Source organism: Ovis canadensis, chromosome 20 (genome assembly GCF_042477335.2).
Source record: "Ovis canadensis isolate MfBH-ARS-UI-01 breed Bighorn chromosome 20, ARS-UI_OviCan_v2, whole genome shotgun sequence".
In the NCBI taxonomy this organism is placed as follows: Eukaryota; Metazoa; Chordata; class Mammalia; order Artiodactyla; family Bovidae; genus Ovis; species Ovis canadensis.
Genome location: NC_091264.1, coordinates 64058331 through 64082400, shown reverse-complemented (window position 1 = coordinate 64082400; position 24070 = coordinate 64058331). Strand labels below are relative to the sequence as shown.

The 24070-nt window shown below is 54.1% G+C and overlaps 1 protein-coding gene across 3 annotated transcripts in view; it reads left to right on the top strand.

Moving 5' to 3' along the window:
- Positions 1–23841, top strand: part of CDYL (chromodomain Y like) — a 96642-nt gene extending 72801 nt beyond the window's left edge. For all 3 annotated transcript variants that reach the window (XM_069564369.1, XM_069564371.1, XM_069564370.1), the window contains 5 exons: positions 14864–15120; positions 16229–16401; positions 21041–21251; positions 22707–22850; positions 23545–23841. In XM_069564369.1, the coding sequence (XP_069420470.1) occupies positions 14864–15120; positions 16229–16401; positions 21041–21251; positions 22707–22850; positions 23545–23703 (944 nt within the window). In that variant the 3' untranslated portion in view covers positions 23704–23841. The remainder of the gene's footprint in view (positions 1–14863; positions 15121–16228; positions 16402–21040; positions 21252–22706; positions 22851–23544) is intronic.
- The last annotated feature ends 229 nt before the right edge of the window (positions 23842–24070 follow it).

The window sequence follows — 24070 nt, the reverse complement described above, 5'->3', positions numbered from 1 at the left end:
CGCCAGCCCCTTCCCCTCGGGGAGCACAGTCTGGTATCCTACAAGCAGGGCCCTCACCCCCGGTGGTCCTGAAAGCACCGGACCTTCCTCACGTCTCCAGGTGAACAGGGCGTGGCGTGACAGCGCGGTGGCTGTAGTGATCTGAGAAGCCTGTGTGTGTGCTCTGTACACAGCGCCTGAGACAGGCCTCTGTGGGGCTGCGGCGCAGGCCTTTTCCAGTCTGCGGACGAGCTCTTCCGTGCTTGGCGGTGCTCTGGTGACCGAGTTCTTGGTGTCATGCGCTCCAGTCCCCCGTTTCTTCTGTTCCTTTCTGTGCTGTTGAGTCTCTTCTCACCTCCAGACCCGTTCGCTCACGCGCTCTTCTAGAAGCTTTCGTGTTTGGGTCTCTTTGCCTTGGAGGATGTGTGGCTGTCAGGCTCTGTACACTGCCATCCCTGCTGCATAACCGCCTCGGGTGGCCCCCCGGGGGCCGTCTCTGCAGGTCCGTCTCCAGGCTTCTGGTCTGGTCTCTCGCCGTCCCACACTGTCTTACCGGCAGTGTCTTGAAGTCTTGGCGTCTGGTAGAGGAAGTCCGCCCCCGTGTCCTTGTTCAGGAGGGCCCTGTCCATGTCCACGTCCAGGGCAGGGTCAGCTTGAAGTTTCCATTCCGCGGGAGAACAGAGCCCTCCTGGGGTCTGGACTGAGGTTGCGGTCACTCTGGCCATTTAGGGGAGATTGGCATAGTTACAGTCAGCACAGGTGTTTTTAGTCTTGTGAGCAGAGACCTTACATGTCTTTCATTAGTGGGTTCCTTTGGATTCTCTTAATAGTTTTGGATGCTGTTCTAAACGGCATAATCTAAGCTCTTGTCTTCATGTTCTGTTTGCTGTTCTTTGTTCTAATTCGAGGTTTCCTCGCTAAGGTGGTTTGCTGTAGCGGTATGTTGGGCATGTCACTCAGCCGATCTGAGAACCTCGGGTGGGTGGGTGGGTGGGCGTCTCTGATCTCAACAAGACTCCCCCTAGGTCTGCGTTCAGCTGCCTGTCCAAGAGCCACCAGATGGAAGTGCTGAACGTTTCCCCCGAACCTCTTCTCTTAGATGCAACTTATTTTTAAATAGGAACATATTAGTGTTGAATTCGACCCTGATTTTTAAAGGTGTGATCCAAGGATAAAAACAGTCATACATGAAGCGATGTTCAACATCACCAGAACCACAATGGGATAGTACCTCATGTCCATTAAAGGGGCTGTTACCAAAAAGGTAAGAAGTAACAAGTGTTGGTGAGGGTTGGAGAAAAGGGTGGGAATGTGAATCGGTGCAGCCGCTATGGAGAACAGTGTGGAGGTTTCTCAGAAAACTGAAAACAGAGCTGTGGTCTGTCTGTTCTGCTTCTGGGTATTTACCCAAAGAATGTGAAGGTGCTCATTCAGAGACATGCACCGCTGTGTTCATTCAGCGTTTACTGTAGCCAAGGCATGGAAGCAACCTAAGCGCCCATCAGCAGACGGACGGATAAAGATGTGAGGCAGAAGCACTCACACTCACACGAAGGCATACCAAGCCATCAGAGACCTGGTCTCGCCGTTTGAGACAGCGTGGACTTAGGCATTGTGCTGAAGGGAACAGATGACGGCATTCATGCGTGACGTTAGTGTTTGTGTGTGTGTGTGTGTGTGTGTAAGTGGACAGACAACACAGGGTGCTGGTTAGAGGGGAAGGGAAGTGGAGGAGGGCAAGATGGGCGGACCGGTAGCGGCGTGGGACCGACGGACACTTCGGACTCCGCTGACGAGCACGCCGCAGGGTGCACAGAAGGCGCGTGAAACGTACAGTGTTACAAACCGGCGTTGCCTCAGTTTAAACGCTGCAGCCACAGCCTTTAGAATCGCTCTCCTCATTCTAGTAAAAGCTGGGCGTGTCTGCTACTGAGACAGCTGAGGCGATGAGAAGTGCAGCAGGCCAGGCACAAAGGCGGTGAAAGCGGCAGCCTGCGCTGCTGCGTGTGTGCAGCGAGCACAGCGGGTTTCCAGTGCCTGCGCTGCTGCGTGTGTGCAGCGAGCGCAGCGGGTTTCCAGTGGGTGCGGGATGCACGCTCTGCGCGCCTCAGTCACCCGATCCCGCGGTCGCCGTGTGGGGTGGCTGCCAGTGAGCGGGGGAGCCAGCAAGGACTCAAGGTGGTCTGACTCGGGAGCCCAGCCCACAGCTGCATCAGATGAGAGTGAGACTGGAAATCCTCGTCGGGCCTTGCGCGGCCTCAGCCAGGACCGGCGGGGCAGCAGCCTGGGCCTCTCCTCCTCCTCCAGCTGCTCTGGCGTCATTCTCGTGGCGGTGTCCAGGACACAGCGGGGCAGGCTCCTGTCCACAGCCCCTCGCGTCTCTGTTCCAGCTTCGAGGCTGCCAGAGTCCGCCAGTCCACAGCGGGAGACCCGGGGATGGCGACGGGCAGGGATGCAGTGGAGTTCAGAATTGGGCCGTAGTTTAGTTAAAGGTTCACTCTGTTTCCAGCAGCGTGTTTTATCACGAGTCGATGCTGCATTGCCTACGTGTGTTGAGATTTTTCTTTCTCATTTGTTCCCTTAAACGGGTCAGTTACTCTGGGTTCTGCTCCTTCCTCATCCCCTCTCCCTAAACACCAAATCAGCCTTGAGTTCCTAGAATTAACTCAGCTTAGCTATGATATTTTATGCTGTTTATACACAGTTGCATTTGCTTTACTAAATAATATTACAGACGTAAGATCCTATTGGCACTGACCTGTAATGTTCCCCTCCTGGAATAGTGATCTGACTGTTCAGATTTCACTGGTTTTAGTCTTACAGCACCTTATATAATTTGAACGTAAACATATATGTCAAGCCAACAACTGTCTGTTGAGGTTCTGCTGTTTGAATAGGTAACTTTTTTGCATTTAGAAAAGTGAGATAGACATCACGCCATAATGCGTGCTCTGAAAGTGCTGTACTCCAGATTTTATTGAACACATCCTCATGTTATGCAGCCCAGCCGCCGTTCTGTCCCTCAACATTGCCTTCACTTTGGAAGGAAACCTTAGCCTGTTGGAATCCCTCCCCTCTCCACCTTCCTCCTGGCCCCTGGCAACTGATAACTCACTCTGCGCTTCTGTGGGTTTGCCTGTTCTAGGCAGTTCATGTAAATGAAACCGTGTGGATTTTGTGTCTGTATTCTTTTATTTGGCGTGTTTTCAAAGTTCATCCGTGTTAGCGATTAAGTGGGTGCCTTGTCCCTTTTTTGGCTGGATAATTCTCCGCGGTGTGCATATTCCATGCTGTTGATGGACGTCTGGGTTACTCCCTTGTTTAGCTCCTGTGCGTAACGCTGCTGTGAACACGTGTGTGCGTGCTCTTGCGTGGACATGTTTTCAGTGTTCTTGGTTAAATCCCTGGAGCGGGGTCACTGGGTGGGTGACTGTGTTTTCAGTACAGACAACATACTTGGCCCTTCTTCCGGGAGGTGATTCTTCACACCAGATGTTTTGAACATTAAAGATATTCTGTGTTCTGAGTAAATTTCCTTTAGGTCCTCATGAGATAAATCTTGACTAAAAAGAAGCTGAATTCTGAGTGAGTGTCACAGGTACTTAGAATGCTTCCTGAAAGTTCCCTGTGGGTTGAATTTTGACCTCGTTCTCATGGTCTGTAAACTCCCTGAAAGTGCAGTTAGAGCTTGTCTGGAAGGGCAGGTGAAGAGCGTGAGGTGACCGTCTCTGGCCCCAGGCCTGCCCTGTGGCCCGTCTGACCCTGCCCTTCCCCCCAGGCAGTCACCCTAGCCCAGCGGCTGAGCTCTGAAGACAGGCATCAAGTCCTCACCGCCAGTTTCCTTTTATAATAAAACCATATTTTCTTACGGAGCATCCTAAGTTCAGGGACACTCCGTGTTTCTGCGGTGGAGGTCCAGCCCCACATCCATGCCGGGCGGGTCTGGGGGCCAACGAGAGGCCGGCACATCCTTCTCCCCTCCCCTCCCCTCTGCCTGGATCAGCTCTGCGCCTCAGGCTCGGTGTTAGAGTCTGTTTAAGGAGGAAGGCCCTCGTGTGTCGGGGAACGCGGGGAAGGCCACCCACCGCCTTGGTGCACTCGGGGGACCCACTGGGTGTGCAGTCCGCTCCGTTGTGTGCTCAAGTCGTGTCTGACCCTCTGTGACCCCATGGACTTGGCTTCCCTGAGAGCTCAGTTGGTGAAGAATCTGCCCACAGTGCAGGAGACCCCGGTTGGACTCCTGGGTCGGGAAGATCCCCCGGAGAAGGGATCGGCTGCCCACTCCAGTGTTCTGGGCTTCCCTGCTGGCTCAGCTGGCAAAGAATCTGCCTGCAGTGTGGGAGACCTGGGTTCGATCCCTGGGTTGGGAAGATCCCCCGGAGAAGGGAAAGGCCACCCACCCCAGTGTTGTGGCCTGGAGAGTTCCGTGGACTGGATAGTCCGTGGGGTCTCAGGGTCGGGCACGCCTGCGCGACTCTCACTGCACTTGTGCTGTGTGCTGTTTCTTTGCCTTCATTGTCTCTTGTTCCTTCTGGTTTGGGGAGGCTGAGCGTGTGTGTGTGTGTTGGTCTCTTGGTCTTTCAAAGACCCTCAGGGAGTGACTTCTCTTGGGTCTTAGAAGTACCAGGTCGTCGACTTAGGCAGTACATGTCTCGTTTAGAATCGTCTTTTAGTGGGGTTTCCAGCCTTGCCCTGGCCTCCAGGAAGCCCAGCCTGTGTTCCGCTCTTGCTGACCAGGTGCAGGGCCTCAGCTTTCCGTGGCGCTGTCTCCCCGGCTTCACCTTGTTGCGGGCGAGTTGTATGTTCAGCAGCTTTGCCTTTGTGGCTTCACTGATCTCTCCTGCCCATCTAGAACACACTGAGCTGCGAACCTCGAGTCATGGTCGTGTTTGAGAAGTTAGTGCAGGTGCTCTTCGGATTTAAGCTGTTGCTCACTTAGAGATGAGGTGAGGGTTGGGGAGGAGGGCTGCTTTAGAAAGTCACATGAAGAACCCAGGTCTCCCACATTGCACGCGGATTCTTTACCAGCGAATCTCCCTGCAATGCGGAAGACCTGGGTTCGAGCCCTGGGTCAGGAAGATCCCCTAGAGAAGGGAAAGGCCACCGCTCCAGTATTCTGGCCCGGAGAATCCCATGGCCTGTGTAGCCCGTGGGGTCACAAAGAGTCGGATGCAACTGAGCAGCGTCACTTTACACGAGGAAGAAGGAGTGCTGCTTTGCTGTCCTCTGACCCGTGATGCGCGAGACCCAGACTGCGATGGGCGCGTGGGCAGCACGGGAAGTCCCGGTGACGGGGTCCACCCCGGTCCCCAGCTGTTGGCTTTGCAGATGGAAGGCTGAAGTAGGCCTCGCCGTGAACATCAGCAAACACCCTGGCCTTATTAGCCTTACTCTGGGTGATAATGTGTGATCCAAGAAGGGGTGTTTGGAGTCTCGGCCTCTGTGAGGTGCCCCTGTACCCCAACTAGGAAGTCGGCGCTTGAGCATTTTAGCCAGGAACGTACTGAGCTCAGTAAATGTAGACTGAGCTGATTTTACCTGGAGTAGAGCTCGGGTTGTACTCCACATATACCTGACCACAAGTATGTCTTCCTTTAAGATGCAGGATTTAAAATTATTGGGCAGGCACCGTTAAACAGGGAGATCAGATTATAATCGATTACTTACTTCTCTTATTGAAGCAGTAGTTGCAAAAGCTAGTTCTAAAAGTCAGTGCAAATTTTGTAAAGAAAAGTGTTGAGCGAATTCAGTCCTGTGTCAAATAAAGTAGGATCGTTTTTGCAAGAAATAAAATTTTTGTAGGTAAGATGAACAATAGGACTCCACCGCTGAAGACTCACAGCGTGTAGGTGGTTGTTATCCTTCTTGTAGTTTTTTCTTGTGAGCCTTTATTTCAGGACTAAGGTCTGACCATTTTCTGTTCCTGTTTTGAAACTTTAAAGTGACACAGCATAAAGCTTTTTTGCTAAGTTTTGTTCTCTCCAGTGTATGACTTACAGTGGCAGCTGTTAATGAGAAACTAAAGTGCATTGCATTTAAAGCATCAGCAGTCTTACTGGATTCGCTTTAGGAACTTATCCTGATATGTGTATTTAGAATGATAGAATTTATTATTGGTAGTAGTTTTTCCTTTTTATTTTACTTTTTCATAAGTAAAACTAAACTAAAAAGGTTGAATTTGCATCTGTAATTAAAATTTGACTCCCTGCTTGAAAGTTTTCCATCAGCCTCTTCAAAGGGCACACTTCACTTGTGAGGGTTTCCAGCTCCTCAGTCTGAGATGTTGCTGCCGACAGCTTTGGGATGCGTGAGTGCCGTTTCTGCTGAACTGAGTAAAAATGATGCTCAGATTTCCTCTGATCACTGAGGGCTCCCTGCTTCTCTGGATCCAGGAGCCCAAGTCCCTTGAGGGATGAGTGCCCTCTGGGGAACTCAGCTGACCCCCCAGGGAATATCAGAGCCGGCAGCAGGCTCTTCCACACAAGAAATGCTGCAGAGGACTGACCTTTGTGTCAGGAATCCTCTGAACACAACACGGACTCTCCGTGTCTCTGGTTGTGACCTGAACTGATCGTAGATGTTTGCAGAATATATGGTGACATTCAGCAATACGTGAACCGTGAACTTCCAGATGTTCAAGCTGGTTTTAGAAAAGGCAGAGGAACCAGAGATCAAATTGCCATCATCCACTGGATCATCGAAAAAGCAAGAGTTCCAGAAAAACATCCATTTCTGCTTTATTGACTATGCCAAAGCCTTTGACTGTATGGACCACAATAAACTGAAAAATTCTGAAAGAGATGGGAATACCAGACCACCTGACCTGCCTCTTGAGAAACTTATATGCAGGTCAGGAAGCAACAGTTAGAACTGGACATGGAACAACAGACTGATTCCAAATAGGAAAAGGAGTACATCAAGGCTGTATATTGTCACCCTGCTATTTAACTTATATGCAGAGTACATCATGAGAAACGCTGGGCTGGAAGAAGCACAAGCTGGAATCAAGATTGCTGGGAGAAATATCAATAACCTCAGATATGCAGATGACACCACCCTTATGGCAGAAAGTGAAGAAGAACTAAAAAGCCTCTTGATGAAAGTGAAAGAGGAGAGTGAAAAAGTTGGCCTAAAGCTCAATATTAAGAAGACGGAGATTATTGCATCTGGTCTCATCACTTCATGGGAAGTAGAGGGGGAAACAGTGTCAGACTTTATTTTTTTGGGCTCCAGAATCACTGAAGATGGTGATTGCAGCTATGAAATTAAAAGACGTTTACTCCTTGAAAGGAAAGTTATGACTAACCTAGATAGCGTATTGAAAAGCAGAGACATTACTTTGCCAACAAAGGTCCATCTAGTCAAGGCTATGGTTTTTCCAGTGGTCGTGTATGGATGTGAGAGTTGGACGGTGACAAAAGCTGAGCAACTGAACTAAACTGAACTGATGGTGAATTGCTGACCAGAGGGTGTTTATTCCAGAGAACAACAATCTTCAGGTTCCTTTTACTGTCCTGTGAGAATGTCATCAGCAGACACGGTCTCTAACTGCAAGGCAGGTGCTCAGGACTGGAGGCGCAGGCCTGTGAGGCCTGGATCCCACCCTCAGGGAGGCAGGCAGCCTCACGTGTACCTGCAGACTGCAAGGCTGGCTGGGAGAAAGGCAGTCCTGGCCATAGGGAAGCAAATAATGTGTTTATGAGGATTTTGTCTCTGGATCAAGAGCTCAAAACCGGCTCCAGATGCTTGTACAGTTTGTGTTTGATTGTAGTGACCTTTCCAGTGTTTCTCTCCTCCGCTTCCCTATCCCAGGAAAGCCAGAGAAACGTAGCGAGAAAGTGGAAGTCATCCCAGTCCAGCCCATGACTTGGATCTTCTCCAAGAGTTTGGTTATAATTGCTAATTAGACACAGTCTAGCTAACTTAGGAAAATACTACATACAGCTCCATAAGACTAAACATAGAATTTCTGTATGGTCTGTTTTTCTGTCAACAGACGCAGATTTGTATATGACCCATGGGATCACTAATTCTACTTCCAGGTTAATATCCAGAGAATTGGAAGTAGGGTCAGGTATTTGTCCACTCGTGAATACTGATGTCCATTCAGCATTATTCACAGCAGCCAAAACACGGAAGCAACCCAGATAGCCATTGGGGAATGAAAGTGAAGTCACTCGGTCGTGGCCAACTCTTTGCGACCCTCTGGACTATAGTCCGCCAGACTTCTCCTCCGTCCAGGGGATTTTCCCAACCCAGGGATCAAACTCAGGTCTCCCGCATTGCAGGCAGACTGTACTCTCTGAGCCACCAGGGAATCCTTGAATAAACAAAATGTGGTGGTTTTTTTTTTTTTTTTAAATATTGGAATGGAGTATTCTTCATCCTTAGAAAAGAATGATGTTCTTACACAGGCTACAGCAGGGATGCACCTCGAAGATATTATGCTAAATGAAATAGGTCAGACACAGAAGAACAAATGTGGAGCGACTGCGCCCACGTGAGGCGTCTGCAGCCATGATGTTCGTGGGCGCAGGCGGGAGGAGGAGGTTCCCTGGAGAATGAGGGGTGAGTGTGCCGTGGCTCACAGGCTCGCCTTGGGGGGCGGAGGGCTCTGCGCTGGGCGGTGGTGGTTGTCCATCAGTGTGGATGTACTGAGTGCCACCGAACTGTACACTCAAAAGCGATTAAAATGGTAAATGCCGTGTGATTTTGCCATAATAAAAAATTATGTCCCAAATTATGTTTGCTAATATTTTATTTAGGACAAAAGTAAGTGTGTGTGTGCGCATGTGTGTGTGTGTCTGTGTCTGTGTGTGTGTGTGTGTGTGTGTGTCTGTGTCTGTGTGTGTGTTTTCAGCCGAAGCTGTTTCTCTGAGGGCTTTGACTGCCCCTTCCCCACGCCTGGCCTGGCAGCAGGTGTTCCAGGTGACAGGCAGCCCTGAGGTTTTCCATAGGACAGGCAGGTCCAGAGGGGAGTTGCAGGCACCCTCTGACCTTTTGGATGAGGGCTCCATGACCTCAGGAGGGCGGCTGAATGCTGGAGCTTGGTTTTCATGTTTTGAAACCGATTCAGTGAGACGCCCGGGACCCCAAGTGCCGACGGGCCCATGATGTCTGTTGTCCCCCTCCGCCTCCCCATCGTGACTTCTTGAGACACTCCGTTGATGACTGGCGTTTCCCCCTCCTGCTTTCTGGGAAGGATAGGGGGAAAGTGAGCAGTCGTCACTGAGCGGGAAGCCACGTGACGGCAGGTGTAGACGTCTTCCGGACGTGGAGGTGTTTGTGCTTCTCCGTGACATGAACTGTGAACGGTTTCAGAATTGTAAACAGAACCGTTCGGCTACTGAGCTGTGAGCGTGGGAATGCAGTTCTGATCGGACCACGGTGAAATTGTCGTTTCTCTCGACTGCCGGACTCCCCACTGGTTCCCCAACCCCGAGACTTTGCTGTCGCCTCTGGTTCACTTGTCGCCACTCGTGTGGACTGTCCTCTGCGTTTCTGACGCCCTGATCGACGCTTCAGCAGCTCCCAGCCCCCTGCAGTCTTCCGGTCCGCGTCCTTCCCTGCTTGGTCTGGGTCACATGCTCCGTCTCTCGACGTCCCTGTTTGTCTGTTCCAGGCGTCTGGACGTTGACGACACTCCTCTGATGGGGAGGGACCATTCCTGCTGACTGGTCTCCGTCCTCTGACCGAGGCTGTTCCCTGTGGGGACCGGAGAGTCCCGTTAAGATGGAACTTGTGCTGGTCAGGCAGCGGGCGTCAGAGTCATGCAAGAGGATTGCCTCCCTGCCAGGGACCCCAGAAACCCCAGGTGGTGGGGAATGGCCCCGGGAGCATGGTTTTGAAGCTGCGCCCTGATGCTGCTGTGAATCAGTTTGAGAATCTATTGTACTTCTCAGGTCAAGTGTCACACGACTGAACCTCACACTTGAGAATCTTCGGTTTAATCAGGCTGATGTCACGTGGGTTTCAGGAAATTTAATTAGCTAACATTTATTTAAAATCGCATAGTCTTCATTAATTGCCGCTTTTTCTGGCAAAACAGGATTTGTCTTTTTAAACCTCATCGCTTTTTCATACTTAATATTCCTAGATTGATTCCCTCCAGAAACAGAATATCAACTGAAGACGTCACAGCTTGTGTCGTTTCTGCTGTTGGCTTTCAGAATGATTCTTAATTCTGATACTCGTAGATTTTCAACTAATTCACGCCACCGTTTTCCATTTACCTGCCTTCATGTGTCTCTGGCATTCCTGAGCTATTTAGTCATTTCAGGGAATTCTGTGTGTGCTTCTTTTTTGCACCCTCCACCCTTTGGTGTTCTTTTACTCTTTAAAGATAATGAGTTAATTGCGTACAGATGCTGTGTGCGCGTGGCTCCTCAGTACAAAGTTTCGGAGCCCCCCAGCCCGGGCTCAGTATGGCTCCAGTGCATCTCAGGAAGCGGGGATGCGGGTGGTCCTGCCTGCGTCCTGGAGCGTGTGGTGGTACCTGATTGATTCCCAAGAGGGGATGTCAGAGACACGAGAGGGACACAGCTTACAGAAAAACCGGATTATTCACCTGAGATGTTTTTATTTAAGTTGACGTTTTAAAGTTTCTCATTTTGTAGGAGAGGTACTTTTATGAAAGGTTGGAGGCCCACTGTTGGGGCCTTGGAGTTGGACACAGGCAGTGAGTGTGTGAGTTGACTACAGGTAACACGGCTAGTTATCCAGACTGGAAGGCAGAGAAGTGGTGAGGCTGATGAGGGTCAAGCGAGAGGAGAAAGACTCGAAACGGAGCAGACAGAGCAGGGTGGAGGTGCCAGACGCGATGTGGGCGTGCAGGGCAGCCGAGACCCCATGCATCTCTAGCCACCAGTCAGGACAGGCGTCCTTCTCTCCCCTCCAGCCACCCGCCTCCCAGGGTGGTACCAGCCAGGGGGAGGGAGACCCCGGTGATGCTGTTGAGAAGGCGGGAGGCTCGCAGACCCGGTGCTGCGCACTCAGCGCTCAGGCGTGTTCATCTGTAACGTGTGTCCCGACTTTGCTGGGTGCCCTCCTGCTCCGAAGAGTCGGTTCTTACGGCCCAGAGCTGGCGAGGGCCCGGGGGCTCAGCTTGGCCGGGGGGCACACTGAGTTGGGACCAGGAAGCGCAGCCCAAGCTTTCTCACGATGGGCGTTGGGTGCACAGGTGCTCAGATTGTTCCTGATGGACCAGTCACGTTGCAGCAAGCCTTCGAGCAGCACCTGCTGTGCGTCAGTGTCCCCCGTGAAGACTGCCCAGAGCCAGCCTGTGAACCGTAAATCCGGAGAGCCCCGTGGGCCGGGACTGTGAGGGAAGGAGCTGGAGGAGAGCTGTGTACAGTGATTGATAAAGGGCTCCTTGCACGTGTTGTGGAACCAAGTGGTGAGAAGGTTTAAAGCCTGTCTACCTTTAGTTCATGTTCACTTGAAAAGTTTTCTCTCAATGAATTGAGCATGCAGATTACATAATCGGAATAAAATGATAGGCTTTTATATTGTTAAATAGGACTGGGTTCAGTGAGAGTGTAGCTAACAGTGTTTTGAAAAGTCAGACTCGGTAAAGGAGGGCTGAGGCTTCTGTCGACTCTGTTGCCGGCTCTCTGGCTTTAGATCACAGAGAGGGATGGCCGCGACTGTCCAGGACGCCCAGGCCCTCCTCTTCTTCCGGCCGCCTGGGCCGCCTCGCCTCCCGTCTGCGCACCGGGTCAGCCTTTGCCCGTAGCATGGACGCAGCCTCCAGGCAGATGGCTGGTGAGTCGGCGGGCTCACTGTGTCCACCTCGGTCCTCGCTGCCCGAAGTCCGCTGTCTGAACCGGTCGTGTGGTGGGTTTTGTTCCGTTTTCTGGGTCTCCTGAGCCAGTGAGGAAATCCAGAGACCGATTCTCTTATGGTTGGAGCACATTTCATTTTAGAAATACACTTTCTGAAGCAGTGAATTTTAACAGGTCAGCAGTACCTGTTTGAGGGTATCTCTTTTGCTCTTAGGATGTTTTAAAATAAAACTTTTTTCAGGGGCAACACTAAAACGTGGGTTTTCCTGGCTGGACTTCACGCCAGTGCCTCCTAGGAAAGCGGCTGGTGGTCTCGGCGCCCGCCCCCCCCAGGAGCTGTTGGCTCCTGCATCTCCGTCAGTCGGGGCTCAGGTCTGAGGCAGGCCGCGTGTCGCACGGTCTATGCCGTGGGAGCAGCTTTGCCCGGGTCTTGGCGTCTGCCTCTTCACTGAGTCCTGAGCCTCGGCTTCTGCTCTGCGGTGCGGCTTTCCGGTCCCCGCTTGTCCTGATGCCAGGTGGCCCTCAGACCCTCCCCTCGGAGCGGAGGGGGCTGGGCTGAGGTGTCAGGGTTCCCTCCGCTTGTTTGTTCGGTCAGCGGTGACCACGTGTTCTGAGCACTGGGGGCGCATCAGTGGGCTCGATAGAGGGGACCCTGCCCTCAGGAGCTTGGCGGCATCCAGCCATGATTTGTTAGTAAGAGTCAGATGAGACAGAGCTGGGGTGAGGACTGAAAACACCAGAATGGGCCGGCACATGGATGGTGCCAGGAGGGGCCATGGACGTGGGTCCAAGAGGAGGCGGCGGTGCAGCTGCTGTTGAGATAAGCAGAAGAAAGCAGCTGTCAGAACTCCAGGCCCAGAACGTTCCAGGCAGAGGGAAGAGCGAGTCCAGAGGCCCCAGGGGAGCACGGGCCGGGCACAGATGTCAAGAGGGAGGTGGCCCCGGGCTGGCGCCTGTGCGCCCAAGGTCAGCCCTGCTGTGAGCACTTCTCCACCCAAAGAGGGCACAGCCACGAGGCCCCTGGGGTGGGCAGCAGAGGGTCCCTGGGGTGGAGGGCGCTCAAGCCCCTGGCAAGATTGCAGGGCCCGTGATGTCCGCCGAGAGCCAGCACGGTGTCAACAGGGAGGTGAAGGCCAGCTCAGCAGGGCTGGTCACACGAGCCAGCAGGAGTCCACGTCTGAACATGCAGAACCACGGAGAGGTCCGTGGGACCTGCCGCCTCAGAGGCGCAGAGCTTGCTGCCAAGCTCGCGTGTCCAGGCTGGTGGACCTGTAGCCTGAAAGTCCCGCCTCTGTGGACGGGGGTCTCCGGGGGGCCCTTGGAGACGTGAGGAGCAGGGTGGGGTGGGCAGGCCGGCCCTGCGCCAGTTAACAGCTCGGGTCCTGACAGCCTGGCTGCTGTGCCCCCTGCACGGGTGAGCCGCGGGCGTCCGCCCCTCTGGGCGGTGTGGCGCCCGCGCCGTCCACTCGCCTCCCTTCCATCAGCTTGTCCCCAGCACTCACACCCCTTAACACTGCACTGTAACAAGTGCAGGGTAGGCTGAAGGTTAAAGCAGAAGGGTACCTGACGGCTTCCTCGGTAAGACCCTAGCAGTGCCCCCTCGCTAGTGACCGCTAGTCAAACGCTCTCCCGTTAGAAATACTCGGCTTCTGAGTGCGTCAGCAGCTGACCCTGCAGGTTCACCGGCACATTGGAAGGCACAGCACAGCCCCGGGTATGCGCTGCGGCTTCAGTGGTAACATCCGAGGGTCGCTGGTGAAAAGCACTACAGACCATCCGTTCAGGGGACTGCTGAGCAGCCTCAGAAAAGCACAGGGAGGCTGAGCTGAGGATGGACGCCGGCGCCTGAGATGCCGTCGGGTGCGGGCGAGCGAGGCAGGGCGCTGGGGCTCGTGCGTCACTGCGGGTCTGTCTGTGGCAGATGGGAGGGCGGCGCTCGTGTGGCACTTGCTGCTGTGTGTGGAGCCTGTCCCCGAGGAGACCTGGAAACCAGACTCCACGACTGGGGTGGTGATGGGTCCCAGGCTGACGGCGGGGCCTTTCACCACACGCTTTTTATTCCTGTACTGTATGCGTATTACCGCTCCCAGCTTTTCCCCGGAGTGAATCTGTTTTTAACTGCAGAAATCTCCAGTCCCAGCAGCTGAATGAGAGTCTGCCTGTTTCAGCAGGGAGATGATCTGACTTCTGAGCGTCCACTCACCCATCCTCCAGCGGCTCCAGCTTCCTTTCACGTTACAGGAAATATCTGACTCGAGATTCATCATGTTAGAGAACCTCTCACTGGTCGAGTTAGCAAAGCCTCACCCAGCTGTCTTAGGTTTCTTTCCCTTCCTTCCTCCGCCCAAGGCTCTGCACATTTATTACCAGGGTAGATGATACTCAGACAGTTCACACCAGTAGGAAGATAATTGCTTGCCTTAACGCTTGAACTCTTGTTTCAAAAGTTACCCCTTTTGCTGCGCTGGGTCTTGGTTGCAGTGTGTGGGCTCTCGTTCCCTGACCAGGGATCGAACCTGGGCGCCCTGCACTGGGAGTGAGGAGTCTAAGCGGGGCGGGCCTTCTGGGTGGCAGGAAGGGGACGCTGTCTCCAGCTGTCTAGGAGGCTCTTTGAAAACGCAGCGGAACCAGGACTGTGGACAGAGGCCCAGACCTCCCGTGGAAGAGCCCCAGGCGGCGCGGAGGCCGTGGGCCTGCAGAAGCCGGGGGCTGCTTCACACGTCTGTCTGAATGGACCCTCACCCGGAAGCAGTCTCGGCTCAGTGCCAGACGGCCTTGGCTCTAGTAATATTTCTTTGAATCCGTTTCCTTTTTTCTTTCAACTTCTCGCGCCCAGGACATGTCCTCTGTTCTCGTTGAGTTCCGTTCTTCGAAAGACAAGTCCTGCAGCTTCCCCCCAGCTTGTTCCTGCCCATCTTTCTTTGTTAGGAGGGAAGGCTGAGGGCAAGCTCCTTCCTGTCAGACGTGCGAGGACAGCAGGCCCCTTTGAAAGCAGGCTCTGCAGAGGTTCTGGTCTCTAACCTTCTGGGACTGTCGGTCAGCCCTGGGTCGAGGGCAGGCTGGGGGTGGGTGCTCACCGCTGTGCTCCTGGGCTCCCACAGGCACCTCCCCGTTCATGGATGCGCTGACGGCCAACGGGACCACCACCCTGCAGACGTCGGTCACGGGTGTGACGGCCGGGAAGAGGAAGTTCATCGAGGACAGGCGAGACCAGCCTTTTGACAAGCGGCTGCGCTTCAGCGTGCGGCAGACAGAGAGTGCCTACAGGTACCGGGACATCGTGGTCCGGAAGCAGGACGGCTTCACCCACATCCTGCTGTCCACCAAGTCGTCCGAGAACAACTCGCTCAACCCGGAGGTGAGCGCTGCTGCGGGGGCCGTGGGGCCGCCGTCTCCGGGCCCGCAGGCCAAGCCCCCGTTCCCCTGGGCACTCGACCCCGCCCACCCGCCCCAGGCCGGGTCCAGCTACGAGCAGGGAGGGCAGGGTGCCCCAAGCCCCTGCCTCCTGGCCAAGAGCCCCCCCGTCAGCCCAGGTCAGGGGGTGGGCCTCCCTGAAATCACATGTGAGGTGTGTGCTTCCACCCCCACCTTGAGCTCCCAGAGCTCTCGGTTCAGGTGAGGTTAAGGCCCCCCGGGGTCCAGCCCTCCAGAAACTCACCCCACCTTCCTTCCCGTCAGCCTCCAGCTCCACGTGGAATGGAGCTTCAGCTGCGATGATTCCTACACGGTTATTGCTGGTCGTTAAGTAGCTTCCAGGGAGTGAGGGAGACGGGTGCTTCCAGAGGCTCAAAAGCTTAGTTCTGTGACTTACCTAAAATCAGAGCTGTTTGAACCTGAGCTATTTCATGCTTAAAATTGTAAGTTCTGATAGTTCGTTTCCCACTTGTGGATGGTAGGTCAGGCTTTCTCCAGGTGAAAGCTTGGGTGTTGGCCAGTGGTCAGGGGACACCAGGTCCGGGCTGGTCCCCAGAACCTCGTTAGAACGTTGGTGTTTGTAAATGCTTCGCAGGGACCATTTTAAATGGTTTGTGCCCACTGAAAATGCCTCCATGCTGTGCTTCCTCTTACTGCACTTGGGCACCAAACTTAGGGTTTCCGTCCCAAGAATGGGAGTCTGGTGTCAGAAAACAAAGCAGGACCAAACCAGCAGCTGCTTTGAACTGGCTGCATGTGCCACCTGCTGTCCAAACGGTAGAAATGCCAAGAGGATAGAGCAGAGCTCGCCCGCCCGGAGCCACGAGCACAGCGCTGCGTAGCGACTCAGATGCACGTCCCCCGAGTTACACTCCGTTCCCGATGGGCTCTGTGATGACACTCGGTCCCTACTGCTCCCCACCCCCGGCTTCAGAAAAGAAGGAAATTGGGAGCCATTCGGTAGACGGGGCAGCAGCGTCAGGCGGTGAACCCGGTTCCGGTGAATCAGGTTGGGATGGTGCCGTGAGGAGACGCTCTTGGGTGCCTTTCAGGTGATGAAGGAGCTGCAGAGCGCGCTGAGCACGGCCGCGGCCGACGACAGCAAGCTGGTGCTGCTCAGCGCCGTGGGCAGCGTCTTCTGCTGCGGCCTGGACTTCATCTACTTCATCCGGCGCCTGACGGACGACCGCAAGCGGGAGAGCGCCAGGATGGCCGAGGCCATCAGGTACGCACCCCTGTCCACGGGAGGGCCAGCTGAGCCGGACCCTGCTGCTGGGGGTCTCCTCCCCGGAAAATGGCCGAGGCCATCAGGTCGCACCCCTGTCCACGGGAGGGCCAGCTGAGCTGGACCCTGCTGCTGGGGGTCTCCTCCCCTGAGATGAGTGATGAGTCGGGTGAGGGGTCTCCTCCCTGGAAGATGGCCGAGGCCATTAGGTACGCACCCTGGTCCGCGAGGTCACCAGCGTGAACCAGACCCCATGATGGGTCTCCTCCCCTGAGACCTGCTGCTAGCAAGAGTTAATACATCTCTGTCTATTCTGTGGGCAGCTTGCCTCGAGCAGGTAACCGATGTCAAGGCTGGCTCGAGCCCAGCACGTGTTGGAGGGGGGTGGGGTCTGGGGGGAGAGCCCAGGGTAGCACATGGCTGGAGTGTCCACCATGCGTTCAGGGCTTCCAGCCCTGGAGTACAGACGCCCTCTCCTTTATGTGATAACTTACATTTGGTCAACTCCGGAATCAGTCAACTAGGCTTTACGACACGCTAGTTCTGTAACGTCACACAAGAAGAGTCCAACTCAATGGACGTGAGTTTGAGTGAACTCTGGGAGTTGGGGATGGACAGGGAGGCCTGGAGTGCTGCAGCCCATGGGGTCACAGAGAGTCAGACACGACTGAGCGACTGGACTGAATGTTCTTTTTAAGATGCAAACACTTTTGCCTCAGGTGGTGGCTGCATGTTTTCCGTAAGATCACAGTGAATTTCCACCTGACGGTGTGATTTGGGAGCTGGTTTGTCTACCTCGGTTCCAGCCCCCGGCCCCGCCCATACACGGCTCCCTGAGGCACCCCCTGCGCACAGGCTTGTATTATTGGGATCAGACAGAGCCGAGGAAGAAAAATCAGCACCATCTCGTGTGTTGAACCCCAGGTGCTTTAAATGCTTGTTTTCTTCAGCGACCCATTCCATTTCTGAGACTCCAGCACGCCCCACAAAAAGCTGGATTGGTCTTGTAGGGAAATGCCAAATCTTGCTTTAGGAAAATCCACTCCGTTTTTGTCTGCATGATGTGTTTTGTCGGTGTGAAGTGAAGGTGCTCAGTCGTGTCCGACTCTTTGTGACCCCATGGACCGTAGCCCACCAGGCTTCTCAGCCCATGGAATTTTCCATGGCAAGATTACTGGAGTGGGTTGCCATCTCCTTCTCCAGCGGCTCTTCCCAACCCAGGGATCGAACCCGGGTCCCCCGCGCGGCAAGCAGACGCTTTACTGTCTGAGCCCCCAGCTCGGTGTGAAGTCCTATTGATGCCAGTCGACTTACCCTTTACCTTGGCTCATCTGCACTGAAATTCTTGCTTTGTGTGTGAAGTTGGTTTATACGCGCAAAGCTGTTACTGGGCATATTTCTTATTTGTTTGGTTCTGTGGTGTCCTGCCTCAAATTCCTTAAATCTTTGGGTAGAGAACAGCACCACCGTGAGTTTTGAAAAGGAAGGTAGGAAATAGGAACAGGCATAGACTGTGAGCTTCTCACGTTTCTGTAGGGCTAACCCTGGCTGGGATTTTTGGTGGTAACCAGTTTGCAGATTAACTGTGATAAAAATATTCAGCATACGAGTGATAAAGTTATTAGCGATCAATTTATAGCGTTAGGCTCTTGGAGTCCGGGGGACCAGGAGGAGCCGAGGCTTGAGGAGGGAGCAGAGCCCGTGAGGAAACGAGCCCTTGACCCTGACCTTGTCGCCTTCAGTCCCGGCCCAGACGCACTGGTGCAGGGGAGCTCGGCTGAGAGAGGCAGGAAACCGGCCCTGGATAGCTCAGTTCCCGTTTCCCCAAAGCATTTCTGAGGCTTACCGTTTGTAGGTAGTTTTTTAACTTTTTGGTGAGGTCTGTGGGATGGCAAATATTCTCCAAAAGAATGGATAGAATTTTGATTTTGTTGAATGGTTTTTTTAAGCTTTAAAGGTCTTCCCTATAGCTCAAACGGTAAAGAATCTGCCTGCAATGCAGGAGACCCAGGTTCGATCTCTGGGTCGGGAAGATCCTCTGGAGAAGGGAACGGCAATCCAGAGTATTCATGCCTGGAAAATTCCATGGACCATGGAGCCTGGTAGGCTCCAGTCCATGGGGTCTCAAAGAGCAACTTCACTTTCACTAAAAAGTGAACTTTGTGGCAAATATAATCTCTCTCCTTCCCACTGTTCCCAGCATAGCCTTTCACTCAGTTGAGAGGAAGCTGACGTTTAAATTCAGTGTGTTGTATGGGACGCATCTGAGTGCGCATGCAGTTTTAAGGTTTAAAATACGCTTGCTTTACGCCCCCAAAGCAGCAGGCAGATGGGCCCGAGCGTCCAGGGCCCAGAGGCAGCTCCCACCTCTGGCAGCGTGGGGCTGAGCCCTCCTGTTTCTACTGGACAGAAAAGCAGTTGTGTGAACTTCTGTCTGGCAGCTTTCGTTTGTTTCTAACATGAAACGGATTTCTCTGCGGACTGTGCTCCCTCTGGCATCTCAGAGTCCTTAGCACGAGAAGAGGCGATGGTGTCCATTCCCGGGCAAGCTGGTCCACTCATGCTGCTCCTGGGAGGAGCCCCGGGTGCAGAGCAGGCTATCATCTCAAGCAAGAGAAAAAGAAAACTCATCTTCTTAGGGGGAAAAGTTCAGCTCCAAACATTTCTCCGAACATACAACACGAGAAGGATTAGTGCTGCGTGGAGAGTAATCCCTTCCCTTAACCATTTCTCTGTCAGTCACTGAGTCGTGTCCGACTCTTTGCGACCCCATGAATCACAGCACACCAGGCCTCCCGGTCCATCACCAACTCCCGGAGTTTACCCAAACTCATGTCCATCGAGTCGGTGATGCCATCCAGCCATCTTATCCTCTGTCGTCCCCTTCTCCTCCTGCCCTCAATCTTCCCCAGCATTAGGGTCTTTTCCAATGAGTCGGCTCTTTTCATCAGGTGGCCAAAGTACTGGAGTTTCCACTTCAGCATCAGTCCTTCCAGTGAATATTCAGGACTGATCTCCTTTAGGATGGACTGGTTGGATCTCCTTGCAGTCCAAGATTCTACCATTGCTCTCTAGAATCTTTATTGTTACACTGGTTTGATCCCCTCTTTCTTGTGAAGCTACCGTCCCTGTCTGTGGCTTCCAGTCGTGAGTACTGGAACCGTCTCCACTTTGCCCGCGTTCATAGGAGCAGCTGAATGCAGGGCCACTTGGGGAAGATGTCTGGTTTAAGTCAGGGTTACAGTTTGGCAGTTACTTTGTTGACAGTCGTCTGTAACTGAGCATAGACGATGCATTTCCGTCACGGGTTGTTGATCTAGAATCCTCAGAAGGTGGCAGAACTGAATAGCTTCATGGAGATGGTCTGGGATTATTTCAAGGACCTATCTTAGAGGTTATCTGGCTCTCTTTGTGTCCTTGAATCCCAGGGTGATCATCCTGACAGGACCCCATGCTCTCATTCATCGGCGTGAGTTAATTCTCAAGCCCCCCAACCTCCAGGGACCCTGAGTGGGCTGAGGGCTGACTCCAGAGGCCTTGGAGAACAGTCCCCCGAGTTGTGCAGCTGCCAAACACTGAGGGCCCCTCTCCCCACTGTATACACACCCACCCACCCCGCCACACCTCATCCTGCCAGAAATCCATGGCCCCTCATGTCTGTGTCTGCGGAGGAGGGGAGACTGCACGCTAAGTCGTGACTTTCAGAGCCCATCTAAACAGACTAAATTGCTGAATTGTAGGGAGTAGGACCCAGACTGAGGATCTGGAATTCTGTCCTTCTGAGCTAGAGCTCAGACAGCCTTGAAAGATTATCTTGTATTCATTTCCAGTGTGTTTATCCTTCCCTTCACTGTGTTCAGTCTTCACAAGACGCAGCCTCTGAATGCAGTTAAGATTCCGGCCCTAAACTGAAGAGCAGCCCAGCTTTCCAGAGGCCAGTGGCGTTGTCTGGGCCTATGAGACCCCTCACCCCGTGTGTGAGGGAACCTAGGCCCCCTGGGAGGCCCGCTCAATGGTTGTCGCGCGTGGCGGGAGGTGCTGTGCAGACGTGTGTCAGGCTGGGGGATGCTCTGTTGGGTCTTAGACCAGCCGCTGAGCATCTCGTCTCTGTGTCTGAATCACTCCGTCCGGTCCATATAAACTCAGGAATGCCTGTGTTTTCAGTTTATCAGTGAGCTGTCTGAAGTCACAGACCAAGTCCAGACTCAGGCCCTGAGGCTCCTGCCCGATCCCAGGCTGTCCTGTGTGGCCCTGTGTGGCCCCGCACCCTCTTTCCTGCGGGAGAGCTGCTGGACTGATTTGCAGCCTTTCAGGTTTCCTGGGCTCCCCCCTGTCATCAGGGGAAGACAGGGTTCCTGGAGCCCAAGCTGAGAGCGCCCTCTGCTGTGCCGCTCCCTGGGAATTCACGTGGGTCCTGTAGCGACAGCTGCCTGCCCAGCCTCTGGGACGCCGCTCAGCCTTTGCAGCACAGCGGTACAAGCCAGGGCCCTTTGCAGCCAGAAGGCCGTCAGAACCGCCAGTTACAGTCAACGCGCACGGCCTTGACGTCTTGATGTACTGAATTCCATACAAGTAGATTTCTTTCTGTTGCCCACATTTGCAGTGTTTTGAGTAATCCCCCATTTGCCTTCTGTTTTAGAAACTTTGTGAACACCTTCATTCAGTTCAAGAAACCTATTATCGTAGCCGTGAATGGCCCGGCCATTGGGCTAGGAGCATCCATCCTGCCTCTCTGTGACGTGGTCTGGGCCAATGAAAAGGCGTGGTTCCAGACGCCCTACACCACCTTCGGGCAGAGTCCAGACGGCTGTTCCACCGTGATGTTCCCCAGGATCATGGGAGGAGCATCTGTGAGTACCTCTTGTCAACGCGGCGTCCTGGGAACCGTCCTTGGTTGCTGCTTCTCTTAACCGTGTACAGGTGTCCCTCTGGGAGTTCCCATCGGACGCTCGTGTTGTCCAGCTCTTGTCCTCATTCGTGAACCCGTGGGAAGTTGTCATGCTCTGGTTCATAGCATGTTTATTGACACTGTTTGGCATCATTTCCTAGAGGCCCTCCTTCCACAAGGTGCCTCCATGTCTGCATAATTAACGCTGATCCTCCCCAGGAGTGAATACCTGGTCTGTAACCCAAACCACCGAGAGTTTGCAGTGGAAAGGGCCTTGACCTGATAGCCTGGCCGCTGCACTTCTGAGGGACGCCTCGGGCCGAGTTGCCAGGTGCTTCCGCACAGAATTGCTCTGCCGCGTGGCCCGCCGCACCAGGAGTCTGGGCTGTAGTTCTGTATCTCTGGAAAGGGTGTGTTGCGGTCCTCGCTCCTGGAGCCAGGGCAGGAGGCGGAGGCAGGCAGGGGGCTACCAAAGCTGTGAGGCAGCCCCTGACCCCACAAGGAGCTCCGGGGCACCTGCCGTGGACCAGAGTGGCTGGTGGCTTTGTGTGTCATTGCTGAGCGCAGGCTCCAGCTTTGCCCTTTGACAGAGTCCCTGGGGGTCCAGGCAGCTGTCCTGATGGCTTCTGGCAGCTAGGCAGCCAGGGACAGGGACGGGCCGCTCCTCTGGGTTCAGAACTCGCCTCCCCCTGCCTGGGAAAGACACAGAGGAGGCCTCAGGCAGGAAGCACCACCAGACGTTAAAATTAGTAGGTGAAAAAAGGGGCAGGAAATGGATGATCCATCTCCCCCTACGGGCCTCGGGGGCCGTCCTGGTGAGGCAGGGGGATACTGGTTGTTGCCCTTGGCCGTGGGCAGCGCGGCTGGACAGGGAGGACTGCAGGGTTCCCGGGCACCCACCTCCCTGGGCAGTGGTCATGGATCCGAGGCCCGAGGGACCCGCCACGCCCAGAGCTGTGAGGAGAGACGTGTCCTCGGGAGGGGCAGCCACACCTGCCCCCTGGGTCCCAGCCTGTGGGGACCTGACCCCCATTGCCCCTGGAGGGTCTCTCTGCCTGGTGCCGCCCGAGACCCCACCCACGTGTCCAGCCGGAGGCCTCGCTCTGTCTGCTGCCCCTCTCGTGGTGGGTGCCCCCTGCCTCCCTGGCTCAGCTCCCTGCCCCCCTCTCCCAGGCCCGCCCCCAGAGCCGCGTGTCTTTTGCAGCTTCGGCTCTACAGCAGATAGACCTTAGATTTCTTGGTTAGTCTGTGTGGTTCTGCTCTACATGAACCTCTTAGATTCAGTAAGAGTCTCCGGCCAGTGGGCCACTCCCCACGGTGCTTGCTTCACCCTTGGGCACCATCTGAACTCGGAGTGGAGAGTTTCCAGGCTGGGTCTCCCCGTGGCTCACACGGCCTCTGCTCTTCTTCCTTCCAGGCTAATGAAATGCTGCTCAGCGGGCGGAAGCTAACGGCACAGGAGGCGTGCGGCAAAGGGCTGGTCTCCCAGGTGTTCTGGCCTGGGACCTTTACCCAGGAAGTCATGGTCCGCATCAAGGAGCTCGCCTCCTGCAACCCTGTCGTACGTCCAGCTCCTGTTCCGCCCTTTCTCTGCAGGGTGCACACAGAGCCAGACGCCGAGGCTGGGCCTCTGCACACAGCAGGAGCTAAGGGAGCGCAGTTAGACAGACGTAGGCGCTGAGAAACGTCCCGTGGAGGTGTACAAAAAGCATTCTTGCTAAATTCTTTACCGTTTCCAAAGCCTTGCATTTCTACACACATTTTCTCCCCTCAGTGAACGTAGGTTTGTGTTTCGTTGGCATATATCCAGCACTTACTAAAGTGCATTTAGCAAAAGACAGGCTGAAACGTTATTTCCTATTAACTGACACAGCTCCCTTGTAAACTGTCCCAGACATCACAACAACCCATTACAGAGAGTAAGTTCTGGTTAGAAGTTCCTTCGGTGGGCTTTCTCAGCGAGCCTCCCAGGAGTGGGCATCATTGCTGCCAGGGCAGGACCAGGGTGTGGAGAGCATGGCTGTCGAGAAATAGCTTAACAGCCCTTTGAAGTCAAGTTGGCCCTGTACCCACAGTGGGTGAAATGTGCGTCACACACTCACCAGGCCTGGCGCGCATTAGGAGAAGGCGTTTGGTCCTCCTCTTGCCAGGTGGCTCCTCGGGTCTAGTATCTGCTTCCAGAAGCGTAGGGGCCGCGAGGCGCCAGTGCTTGCAGCCACAGTCCCTGCTCACTTCCTGCTTGTCGTCTGGCACAGGTGCTCGAGGAATCCAAGGCCCTTGTGCGCTGCAACATGAGGCTGGAGCTGGAGCAGGCCAACGAGCGGGAGTGCGAGGTGCTGAAGAAGATCTGGGGCTCGGCGCAGGGCATGGACTCCATGCTGAAGTACCTGCAGAGGAAGATTGACGAGTTCTGACGGCCGGGCCGCCGCCCTCACGCCCGGGCCAGGCTCGCCCGGAGCGCCCGCTGGGAAGCAGGACTTGAGACAGCCAAGCTATTTATTGCCAAGGAGTTTTTAAGTACTGTAACTTTAAAATAAATAACTACAAAACTCCTTTGTCCAAACGTCATTCTTTTATACTTAATACACACACAAAGTGTAGAAGTATAAAGGTGAGCTCTGGGTTGCTCTTTGAGGCTCTAAATTTTGTTATCTTCAGCTAGTACTGTATAAAGCGTGTTTTCTTGGTTTGGGTGTCAGAAAAAATGTTTTCCTTTTTTTTCCTTCTAGAAGAAAAGAACGAGGTGTTAGCCAGCCTCACCATTCCCCGCCCCAAATAGAA